A 12812-nucleotide genomic window follows, 5' to 3' on the forward strand; every position below is an offset into this window, starting at 1 on the left:
CATATGGATGGATAAATGGATCCTAAATGTCGGAATTTTTTGAGTAAAAAATCAGCAAAGCACGAGGCATCATCTCTAATTCACGAATGATAACTCATAAGAGTTAAGAAATATGAGATGGCAGATGCAAGTTCAAAAATTAATCCCGGAAATGAAAAAAATTCCCTCCCTATAAAAACTCAAAAAAAAAAAGGCATCAATTCTCTCAACTATCAAAGTGCCTTTATTTTGTTTTTAGTTTTTACTTTGAAAAATTACTCTTTAATTAAAAAATCAATCTTAATTCTTGGTTGTCCACAAAGGCAATAACTTATTAATAATAATAATTAAGAAGGGTGGTTGGGTAGCTGCCTGAACTAAGGATAGTTATAGGTGAAGGGTCATGATTTAAACTCTGAGAATGACCAATTTTGAGGAGAACTAATTTGGGCTAATTTTTGGTTTGAGACAGGTATTCTCATTCGAAGATAATCTCGTTCGAGTCGGAAACATCCACATCATGGTGAAGTTAACTCTCCCAACACGAGTTTTTTCCATCCACAAGACTCGAACCTGAGACCTTACTTAAAGAGAATCAAACATGTACCATTTGAACCAACAACTCATTGATAATTACTAATAATTTAGACTAATTTACTAAAAATTACTAACATTTACCTATAATTTTTTTTTTAAGAAATAGGAAAAAAAAAGAAATATTTGACCACGTGCACAATCCAAAAACAAGATTATTTATGAATATAGTGCAACACATTGGTTAGATACATCCACAATAAGGGAAACAAATAATTAATAAATTATTTACCAATAAAAAATACATCTCAAAATTATTTCCCTTTCAATTCTATTTGATTGGGTGATCCTCCTCCAATCTTCTTCATCCATGGAGGTAGGAGGAGGAGAGACTGCACCCAGACAAACAAACCCAACAAATTCCTAGTCATTTCACTTTCTTCCATTTTTCACCTCAATTTCTTCTTCTTCTTCTTCATCATGGGATTGAGTGGTGTTGCTTCACCTTCTTCCTCATCATCATCTTATTGCTCCCGTTTCTGGTCATCAGCGCTCCGATCCAAACCCCTCGTATCGCCGGCGGAGAAGGCCGCTCGCGACAGCTCCGGCAGGGGTCTCTCCCGCCGCCTCGGTGTCTTCGACCTCCTTCTCCTCGGGATCGGCGCCTCCATTGGCGCTGGCATATTTGTCGTCACCGGCACTGTAGCTCGCGACGCCGGTCCCGGTACGCCTCGCATTCAATTGAAATGGGTTGTTCAAATTTTCTGTTAAGAGGAGTGCTTTTAGATTGTCCTGCATCAGACATGACTGTTTTAGTTTGTATTAGTCATTGCATACCCACAACATACTAGTACCATTTATTTTGATGGCAAATGAGCAACAAGCTTGTTGATAAACATGTGAAATGCAACTCTTAATTTGCAACTTTGAGAGGTTTATTTATTTTGATAGGGATAATGGGGTGGTTGTTAATGATAAATGCTGATTTGTTTCCTTTGTTGTGCTTTAGTTTATGGAATGAAAAGGAGCTGGTCGAAATTTCGATTCAGAGTTCTGTAATTTTATAGGGCGATATTGGAGGGCATGAACAGTTCATTTTCTTCGTTCTCTAATCTTTGCTAAACACGATTGCAGTAAAAGTGAATACTGAATTTGTCTTAATTCCTCTTCACTTGCTCTCCTTATCTTATTTATTTTCATATCCACAATGGGTTAGTGTCTGTTTCTGCGGATATGTATGTCTATGATAACATGGATTTTCTATGTTAGACTTAGACTTCTTCTCCATGAAAACTTTTATCCATCTCAAATGACTGCATCTTCTTCAGAAGGGAGTACGACAGGGTATAAAATACTCTTTAATCACATCTTGAGCAGTTTCAAAATTTGGTGGTTTCTTCAGTTTGCTTACATTTTAACTTCCCTCCTCTATACTGAGCTCAATTGTAATGCTAATTGATGTGCTGAGACAGGATTATTCGTACTTCTTATGTTGAAACAAAAACCTTCAATATGTGTCTATTTATCAATATAGCTGCTTTAAAATATTGGTCAGGACAAGACATGTAATGGTTATTTTTCTGTTACAACTCCAAACTTAGTGCTTATACATGGTTACTTTTTGCAATGCAGGAGTAACAGTTAGTTTTATACTTGCGGGAGCATCCTGTGTTATAAATGCACTCTGTTATGCTGAGCTAGCTTCTCGGTTTCCTGCCGTTGTTGGAGGGGCATATCTATATGCATATACTGCTTTCAATGAACTTACAGCTTTTCTTGTTTTTGCACAATTAATGCTTGACTATCATATTGGAGCAGCTAGCATAGCAAGAAGCTTAGCAAATTATTTGGTAACAATTCTAGAGCTCTTCCCCATTTTCAAAGATAACATTCCGAAATGGATTGGACATGGTCAAGACATTGGAGGTGTGCTATCCATCAATGTCTTAGCTCCAATTCTCCTACTTCTTCTCACTTTTGTTCTCTGTCGGGGTGTTCAAGAATCATCAGTTGTGAATTCGTTTATGACAGTGACCAAGGTTACTTTCTATCTTACCAATATATTATTAAGCATTGGATGAAAGCTGGGGTTTACGTGAGACCAGAATCACAAGTTATTTTACTGTTTGTTGTAGGTGGTCATCGTTATTATTGTCATTTTTGCTGGAGCTTTTGAGGTTGATGTTTCCAACTGGTCTCCCTTTGCTCCAAATGGTATGAAAAGCATATTTACTGGAGCTACTGTAGTCTTCTTTGCATATGTTGGATTTGATGCAGTTGCAAATTCTGCTGAAGAATCTAAGAGGCCACAGGTATGTTATGTATTGTGAGATTGCTCTGATAGTTGATGGATTTTCCTGATGGCTTATATGTTATTTAATGTTTCTGTTGGGAACAATAATGATGCTAGAAGTAAATGGTGACTATTTAGAGTTTTATGTCTGCTGCTAGATGCCGTAGTCTATTGGTCACACTTTGCCTTCAATAATCTTACAAGTAAATAGTAACTATTCGGATTTAGTTTTCCCCTTACCGGGATACTGTAGTTATTAATTAACTTCAGGTCATTTTGTAAATGTACTTGTACATCAGAATAGCAGTTTAGCAGAAGCTATCTGGCAATGATATTTTTATTTGCTGTGTCTAGTAAACTCATGGTTTCCATTCTAACGTTTTCTCCTCTTTTTGTTGTTATGAGTTAGTTGATGATATTTTTCTTTTAATGTTTCTAATTTCTAACATTTCAGCGTGATTTGCCGATAGGCATAATCGGAAGCCTCTTGGTGTGTATTGCTTTGTACATTGGAGTGTGCTTAGTGATTACTGGAATGGTTCCATACAATCTCCTAGGAGAAGATGCTCCGTTGGCTGAAGCTTTTAAATCTAAGGGGTTAAAATTTGTTTCTATTCTGATTAGCATTGGTGCTGTTGCTGGACTTACGACAACACTCCTTGTTGGTCTCTATGTTCAGGTGAATCACTTGTGAATTAAGATGTAATTGATTGATGTGCCTTGTGTGTGCTAATAATGTACACAATGACATGTTTCTGATGAGCAGTCTCGGCTATATCTTGGGCTTGGTAGGGATGGTTTACTACCCGCAATATTTGCTAAAGTTCACCCCAAACGCCACACCCCCATTCATTCTCAGGTTTGGGTTGGCTGTGTGGCCAGTGTTTTGGCTGGACTGTTGAATGTGCACATGCTCTCACACATTCTGTCTGTTGGTACACTGGTAAGATTCGATATCTAATTTCTTGATGCTGAGTTTGTCAACAAAACATATGTATCTATATAATCTTGAATTATATGTGTGTACGCGACATAGAAAACGTGATGCCTGTCTAGCTCAGTGGGCATGCCTCTTTATATTGGCTACATTAATATAATATTACTATGCTGTTGGATCAAGATCCTCTCAGGCAAAACTTCACATGGCACAGTCATGCTGTAATTTTATGCCTATCTTTCTTTTCATATGTATTAAATAGTTGGGACCCTTTGAATAATTTATGAAGAAAGAGATAGGCACAAAGTTTCACATGACACGGTTATGTGACATGAGAGGATGCCAATCCCTGTGTTTTTTAACATATGTTCAGACAATGCATCATATTTTCCATTTAGGGAATAATACAACATGCTGTGCCTTGACATTTCACAAAGTATACTTCACAGGTGTTATTGATTAGTGTTTGTAAATATTTTTAGTTAATGCCCCTCACTTAATATTTGCACTTATTTTAGACTGGCTATTCAGTTGTCTCGGCATGTGTTGTTGTACTTCGCTGGAAGGATAAAACAACTGGTCAAGTATCACCTTCAGCCAAGAGGGAAGGTGTAATTTGCCTCATTGCTGTTGCAGTTTCTGGATTTATTGGGGGGGTCTCTTTCCGCTATGATGCCTCACCTATTTTACTGATTCTGGCTATACTTGTTGGAGCTGGTGCTTCTGCTGCTCTTCATTTCCGCCAGGTGAGTGTTCTTTTGTATTTTATTAACTGTTTGTTGCATGGACTTCTTCAAAATGGTTTGGTTAAAAAATAATTAATTTGATGTAACATGGTGGCATAGAAAACAAATAAAAAACACTAAGGGATATTCAGTTATAAGTTAATTTTGCTTAAGTACAGGAGGGAAAGTAAAAACCTTCTTTGATTGAATAACTAATCAAAGGTAAAATTAATATTGATTTGATTCGATTTAATATGCAACTTCAGCATGCATATCACAACATGGCAAAGACACGTGGCTTGTTGAGAGGGGGAATACGACATGATTTCATGAGAAGAAGATCAAGTACTGAGGTTGTCTCATACACTCCACAATGGTGACTCAAATTTATTATAAATAGGGGTGGATAACAAGCACAATATGGGTTGAAAACCAATCTCAATGCCAACATGGGGTGTAACCAGGTTTGGGCCAACTCGCGAACCTGATCAACCGACTTGATCCATGTAAAAATATTGCTCGTTTCGGTAGGGCAGGAAGGAAAAGAATCTTGATCCAACTGTAGTCAGGTTTTGGGTCAAGAAAATTGAGTTGAGACCTCGATCAATCCGACCCGACTCAATATTGCATTATTTTATATATCTTTTTAAAAAAATTCATTTTATATATTCGAAAATCAAAATTGATCTTTAATTGTTTTGCATATATTTCTCTCAAATCTGACCTGACCTGATTACACCTCTATGGCCAACCAACAGTTTTGCTAAGCTTTCCGGACCTCATAACTTGAAATTTTGTAAAATTCATGTATGTTGCATAGATCTTATTTCCTCTCATTAATTCCTTTCTGTTATATCATTTGGATTTCTAGGATTATGCAGCAGATTCACCAGGGTTTTCTTGCCCTGGGGTTCCCATTGTGCCAAATGTTTGCATCTTTTTCAACATGTTCTTATTTGCCCAGGTATGCCCATGCTACTTTTGACAAATTAGCCAGAATAGTACTATATCTTTTTTTTTTGGTTACAGGAGGAAGAGTGAATAGTACTATATCTGAAAAGACTAAAGTTAATAATTTTAATATTTATTCATCAAAACTGACATGATGATGAACTTCTGTTGACAGTTACATCATGAAGCATGGGTGAGATTTGTGATTCTTAGTGTTGTCATGGTTGGTCTTTATGCAATATATGGGCAGTATCATGCTGACCCCAGTGCAGAGGAGAATACTGTTTATCATGAGGCACCAGAGGAAGATGGTCGATGAGTTATCAGTTCAATATTAAACATTACGGTTTACATTATGGCCAATGGGGAGAAGGGTGTGTTGGTTAAAATGTATGTAGCAAATATAAGGTGAATGTGAATGGGGTGAAGATGGTCGATTTGTTAGGAATGTGAATGTCCATCAGGTGTAGTTAGATTGTATACGGCACACTCAGCAAGTATAATACGTTCCATTTGGGGTTTAAATTCCTGTTGCGGTTGTATCGTGGATAAATGTGGCTACAATTGCAGTAGAGATACCATTGCAGGGACTCAAAAACCCTAGTACATTGTGGTCGCAATTGTGGGGGTTGTAAACTTAAATTTGAAGCCTTGCTTCCCCTCAAAGGGCTCCTCCTCCTTTGATCCCCAACATATGTATGATGTATCTCTTGTAGTTTACAACTTAATTCGAAAAGAAAATAATCATGTACCATTTTCTTATGTGAATATTCAGTTGATATTTTTTGACTTGTTCAAGCCCAACATTTGTCTGCATTTTTCTTTAATAAAAAAGAAGCTCTATTAAAACTTTATCTATAATACTTTACTTTAATATCAAGGATTAAATCATGCTTATAAGAAATATTTTTTTTGAAATTCATAGAAATATAGTTTAAATGCATTTTTTTTTAAATTAAGAGTCTCCCTACTAGTGTCATGGAAGCCTGATCTTATTTGAATAATAAAAATTCAAACAATATTTTCGCTAGTATGTCATTCAAATGTGGTCCTAAGTTGTACATATAATGATAGAAAAGAAAAATTAAACAAATGCCATCATGTACATCACAATATTACATTGCTAAGTTGTATATGATAACAAAGAAAAATGAAACTAAGGCCACCATGTGGTGCACAACACAATTTCATATTGCTAAGTTGTATATGATAAAAAGAAAAATGAAACTAAGGCCACCATGTGGTGCACAACACAATTTTATATTGCTAAATTGTATATGGTAGAAAAGAAAAATGAAACTAAGGTCATGATGTGGTGCACAACAAAATTTGACCTAAAAAACTAGTATTTATTTTATTAGATATTCATATAATTTCATGTAAAGTTATCATCATATTCTAATGTAGATATTTGCAAATGCAATTTATATATTAATACAAGTTTACATAGTCCAAAATGGTCTCCATATAATAGCTCAAGTTGGTGGATTACTCTCCTGAGAGAGATCCCCCGACGCTTCTACCAAAGAGTAGGCCTCTGCTTGCCTCTCCAACATACCACCAACGCCCTATTTAGTAGTCTAGAAGTATTTTCTCTTCGTTCAACCATTATTGATAACAAAAGAAAAAAAGTGCAGAACACTAAGACATTGTATATATATTTGTAATTATATTGAAACCTTAGGAATAAAGTGGGTGGAAACAATTGTTTTGTTTTATAGTGATGGTTTTTAATCATACAATTATAATAAGTTAAAATATTTTTGGCCTATCTATATATTGTGTTTTGTTCTTTTGCTTTTAGTAATTATTTTTTCTAAAATGTCACATTTTAATTTTTAATCCTTGCTCGGGTAAGAGAAAATATGACAATGAAAAGAGTTTTGATTCATTCAATTTTTATTTTTCTTCCATTTTATTTTCTTTCTCTTTCTCTTCTTATTCCTCTATGTTTTTCCCTATCACATCACATATAAAATCTTACAAATTTCTCTCAAATTTTTGGTTTTTCCAAAATCTAACTCACTCATGTTAGTGTTTGTTAGGTGTATTTGTGATGTTATGAACTTGTCCCACTTTTCCATCCACATTTTGTTAAGGAAAAAACAAAATTCACTTTAGAAATAAGGGAAAACTATGGAAATGGTCCCTGATGTTTGAGCGAGCGCTGGTTTTGGTCCCTTCCCGGAGTAACTTCCGAAAATGGTCCCTCCGGTGGCCAAAACCACCGCGCCTGAGTTTTGCACCGGCCACCATGCACACATGGCCACGCCACGTCAATTAATGAGATGACGTGACATTTTTTTTTGTTTTAAAATAAAAAAACTAAAAAACCTTAAATTAACTAAATTTAAACCTAATCTAAACAAAATCCTAATCCTAATAATCCATCCCTTATCTATTCTGACCCACCCATTATCCATCCCTTGTCCCTTACCTTCTTTGAACGAACTGCGACTGAGCTTTGGTTGTGACGGTGGCTGCAACTGAGTTTTGGTTGTGACGGTGGCTGCGACTGGTGCATGTGAGAGAACGACGAGACTGTTGCGCCTAAAAGGTTGGTCCCTTTCTTCCTTTGTTTTCGAAACCACCGCGCCTAATGAGTGGATTCCATTTCGAAAATACTCCCTTTCTATTTTGGGTTTTCATCTCAAAATGTTGATTCACTGCTTAGGGTTCTTCACTTTAGGGTTTTTCAATGATTCAACATCAGTGGTAGTAAAGACATAATTTATTGGAATTTTTGCTTATGTTGTTGTAGGATATGGCATTCACAGTTGTTGTGCACCATTCTGGGTTGTTTTCTTCGGACCCACACCCTCATTACAGAGAGGGACGAGTGACAACCGTTACTGATGTTGATCTGGACAAGTGGGGTTACCTTGAATGTATTGATATTGTTGAGAATATGGGGTATAGAGAAGGCAAGTTCAAGCTATGGTGGAGGACACAAGATGATGCCATTGCTCGCAAATTTCGCCCTTTGTTGACCGATAATGATGCTATGGTGCTGGGCACATATGCAGTTGACAATAGAGGGTTAGCCCACATGTTTGTGGAGCATGATGATGATGAGCTGACTATTACTCCATATGCCACCCAACCAACCAAGAACCCTGAAAAACCCTGTAAGCCTCCATCTCAGAAGCCTCCATCTCAGAAGCGTCCATCTCAAAAGGTAGGTCCATTTTCTCTTCCACCAAAGAAGGATGGTCCACGTATGCTGTTACCAAAGCAGGATGGTCCACGTATGATGTTACCAAAGAAGGATGGTCCACGTATGATGTTACCAAAGAATTTTGTTCCACCAAAGAAGGCTACTCCAGCCAAGAGACCTGCTACACAGCCTCTTAGAAGGTCAAATAGAGTGCAATGGCTTGGGAGAGAAAAAAAGAAAAATAGCCAGCCTGCATTTGTGGTGTTGTCTAGTGATGAAGAAGACATTGGTGCTGAAAGTGAAGTGGTTCCTAATGGTCAAGGTGGACTAGGAAGCCAAATGGGTGGTCAGAGTCAAGTTATTAATGAGGCTATAAGGGTGCAGCAGCTTGGTGAAGAATTGGGGCAACCTAATGTTGCAGGTTTGACTCTCTTTTCTTTTCAATTGTCAATTTCCTACTTCCCTTAATTATATGTCATACAATTCCCTTCCCTAAATTATGTGTCATTATTTGAAGTGCAAGTTGATGATCAAGTCCCTGAGAACATGCTTAGTGGTGACATGCTATGTGGTGATAAATTTGAAGTTGTTAATGAAGCTGTGGGGGTGCAGCAGCAAGAAAGTAATGTTGCAGGTGTGATATTTACTTCCTTTGAATTGTGAATTTAAATTGGGGCTGGATTGTGAATTGTGAATTTCAATATCTAACTGAGAGTTTTTATTTTAAGTGCAAGGTGATGATCAAGTACCTGATAACATCCCACATGTTGAGCAAGGTGGACAAGAAGAAGAGGACATTGATTTTGGTTATGAGTCTGAGACTGATGGGGAGGATTCTGTGCAGGATATTCACTTTAGTGATTATGAGGAAGAGAGGGCAGTAGACAAGGATGATGGCTTTCAGAATAACAATATTGGCATTGCTGAGTCTTTGTTGAATGAACAGCTGAGGAAGATGCAGGGAGGGACATATGAAATTGCTGGGAGTGGGCCTAGTGTGATCCTTGGTGATGCTGATGGTGGAACTGGTTTACACAGTGACCATGAAATGGAGAATGCCTATGATTATGAGGACCTTGGTAGTGTGTCTGGCAGTGATGATGATGATATGCTACATGAGAACAGAAATTTCACACAGTTTCACGAGGAAGACATGAGGGAGGATTTCAAGTTCCAGCTTGGGATGGAATTCAGATCATTGAAACAATTTAAAGATGCTGTCAGGGACCATACTGTGCTGAATGGTAGGCAGATAAGGACTGTGAAGAATGATGACATTAGGTACAGGATCAAGTGTAGGAGAGAAGATTGTGCTTGCGTCATGCTTTGTAGTAAAGTTGGTGGAAAGGCAACTTTTAGTATCAAAACAATGATAGGACCACATACCTGTCCTAGAGTGTTCAATTACAAGTCTGCATCAAGTAAGTGGGTTGCTAAGAAGTTGACTGAGAAGGTAAGGAATTCAAGGAAGCTCAGGCTGACTGATGTGCAAGATGAGGTCAAGGTGGCATTTTGTGCTGGAATCACAAGATGGAGAGCCTGGAAGGGAAGACAGATGGCCATGGAGATTGTAGAGGGAGATGCTAGTAGACAGTATCATCTTCTATATCGCTTTAGTGCAGAGCTTATTAGTAAGTCCAGAGGAAACACATGTAAGATTGGCATTGAAAGGTTTCCTGGAGCCTTACATCCTAGGTTTCAGAGATTTTACATGTGTTTGGAGGGTTGCAAGAAGGGGTTTGTTGAAGGGTGCAGGCCATTTATAGGGTTGGATGGTTGCCATTTGAAGACACAGTTTGGGGGAATCTTACTGTGTGCTGTGGCCAGGGACCCCAATGATCAGTATTTCCCCTTGGCTTTTGCAGTTGTTGAATCAGAATGCAAGGAGAGCTGGAGATGGTTCCTTGAAATTTTATTAGATGACATTGGGGCAGATATGAGGTGGATATTCATTTCTGATCAACAGAAGGTAAAATGTCAATTTCACTAACTGTCCATTTCACTAATTTCCTTGTTGAACCAATTTATGAAGTGTCCTAAATTTTGCAGGGTTTGCTAACTGTTTTTGATGACCTCATGGGAGGAGTAGAACACAGATTCTGTCTTAGGCATCTGTATGCCAACTTTAAAAAGAAGATTGGAGGAGGGGTAGTCATAAGGAACCTCATGATGGCTGCTGCAAAGGCAACCTATCACCAGCTATGGACTGAAAAGATGATGGAGTTGCAGGCATTGCATCCAGAAGCATACACTTGGCTGATGCAGATTCCTACAAGGGCTTGGTGCAAGCATGCATTCACATTTTATCCAAAATGTGATGTGTTGATGAATAATCTGTCGGAGTCATTTAATGCTACCATATTGTTGGCCAGGGATAAGCCAGTTCTGACAATGGTGGATTGGATCAGAAGTTACATTATGGGGAGGTTTGCTACAATGAATGAAAAGTTGGAGAAGTATAAGGGGGAAGTCATGCCAAAGCCATTGAAAAGATTGGAGCATGAGATTGAAATGGTGAGATACTGGGTTGCTACACGTTGTGGTGAAGACAAGTATGAGGTCAAGCACATGGTCAGCCAAGACCAGTTTGTTGTTAATCTGGCTGAGCACACTTGCAGTTGTAACTTCTGGGAATTGGTGGGGATCCCCTGTAGGCACGCAGTTGCTGCCATTTCACACAGTTCACAAAGGCCAGAAGACTTTGTCCATCCATACTACAGGAGGGAAGCCTATATGGCAACTTATGGCCATGTCATCACACCCATTAATGGTCAAAAACTTTGGCCAACAACCAATGATCCTTACATCCTGCCTCCTTTGTACAAGAGAGCCCCAGGGAGACCTAAGAAGCTAAGGAGGAGAGATCCACATGAAGACACAACTGACAATCAGACAAGGTTACGCAGAGGTGTGGCCAGGAATAAATGCAGTAGGTGTGGGCAGTTTGGGCATAATTCAAGAAGCTGCAGGAATCCAGTGGTCTCCCCAGATTCCCATGTCCCTGAAAGTAGCAATCAGGCTGCTGCTAGACCTAGAAGACAATCTGCCGACAGGGTAAAATTACTAACTCTCCTTCTATCTTTTTTACATACAATCATGAAAGGATAAACTAATTCAATCAGCTTTGTGTTTTACCTGCATACAGGTCAATGCTAACAGTGAAAACACTGTTGTTGAGGGAGATGCAAGTGGTAGTCAAGTGCTTGATCCTACTCAGATAAATTCCAATGTAAGTAACCTGCACAGATCTATCCATTATCATTGAAGTTCCATTTTTTATTGTACAATTAATTGAGTTGTAGCCTTGTGTGCAGGTGAGAAAGAATAAAAGGGGAGCTTCTAAGAAAAATACCCCTGCCCCTGCTGAAGAACAATCTCAGATTGTATAAATCTTGCCCATATCTAAATAATTCTACTCAGATCTATAATGTTTGTTGGGATACATACCTCTCTTCTGAGCTTCTGCATCCTTAAATTTTCATTTTCTTTTATGCAGCTTAGTGTCACAGAACAAGCTTCTGAGCCAGCCTGGGTGGAGGGCCTTGCTGCAAACAATCTTGGAAGTCAAGTCCATGTTGAACGTGTCACACAAGCTGCTGCTGAAGGTTCTGGTCAGAGAGGAAAAAAACACCTCAAGAAAGGAAAAAGAGTTGCTGATAGTTAGAGAGAAGGAGTAGATCTAGAGTCTTTAAATGGTTGTAATAGTTTAATCCTGCACATGGGGTGCATTTTTTGATATACTTTATGTATTGTGGACCACTTAGGCCATGACCATTTCCCTTTCTTTAATGCTTGTTGTTGTTGTTTGATAGTGGCTGGACCACAAACAAGGATCATTGAGATTGTCATTTCCATGGATTATTCATGTGCTTTTGTTGACAATATTAACCAAGTGGACCATTTCCCTTCACTTCTGAATTTTGCCAGTACATGAATAGTTGAGATTCTCAATTTTGTTATATGTCTATTCTATTTTGTCAGTGCAAGAATCTTTCACTTTTGTGCTGTCTTTTACTAGAACCAAAAGCAAAGCAAGAAAAAAAGGAGATATGTGAGATAATTGTAAACAAAAGTCTCATACATTAATGAAAACAGAGATACATTTAGGTTGTATCCAACAACCAACTTCAATTCCTTTCAATTTTTCATCATCCTTCAATATTACATCCCTGACTTTCAACTACCTACACAACAACATTAAGTTTTCCTGACATAAACACAAACCAAAACCATGAC

At 38.0% G+C, this 12812-nt stretch overlaps 1 protein-coding gene across 2 annotated transcripts; it reads left to right on the plus strand.

Annotated features, from left to right (window-relative positions):
* The first annotated feature begins 835 nt into the window (after positions 1–835).
* Positions 836–6223, plus strand: LOC130728462 (cationic amino acid transporter 9, chloroplastic-like). 2 transcript variants are annotated; one of them, XM_057579951.1, is made up of 9 exons: positions 836–1237; positions 2146–2552; positions 2649–2825; positions 3261–3485; positions 3573–3749; positions 4262–4489; positions 4735–4821; positions 5340–5432; positions 5595–6223. In XM_057579951.1, the coding sequence occupies exons 1-9, from the start codon at positions 994–996 to the stop codon at positions 5736–5738; spliced, it is 1782 nt and encodes a 593-aa protein (XP_057435934.1). In that variant the 5' UTR covers positions 836–993; the 3' UTR covers positions 5739–6223. The 2 variants fall into 2 exon arrangements, with proteins under 2 accessions (XP_057435934.1, XP_057435935.1); XM_057579952.1 differs by lacking the exon at positions 4735–4821 and having other exon boundaries at positions 837–1237.
* The last annotated feature ends 6589 nt before the right edge of the window (positions 6224–12812 follow it).

This window comes from Lotus japonicus, chromosome 1 (assembly GCF_012489685.1).
Source record: "Lotus japonicus ecotype B-129 chromosome 1, LjGifu_v1.2".
Lineage (NCBI taxonomy): Eukaryota > Viridiplantae > Streptophyta > Magnoliopsida > Fabales > Fabaceae > Lotus > Lotus japonicus.

Excerpts from the sequence above, each read along its gene's own strand:
- LOC130728462 (XM_057579951.1), top strand. The coding sequence starts at position 994 with ATGGGATTGAGTGGTGTTGCTTCACCTTCTTCCTCATCATCATCTTAT. Across the intron at positions 2,826-3,260 it reads AAGAATCTAAGAGGCCACAG|CGTGATTTGCCGATAGGCAT; the intron begins GTATGTTATGTA and ends CTAACATTTCAG. Across the intron at positions 3,750-4,261 it reads TTCTGTCTGTTGGTACACTG|ACTGGCTATTCAGTTGTCTC; the intron begins GTAAGATTCGAT and ends CACTTATTTTAG.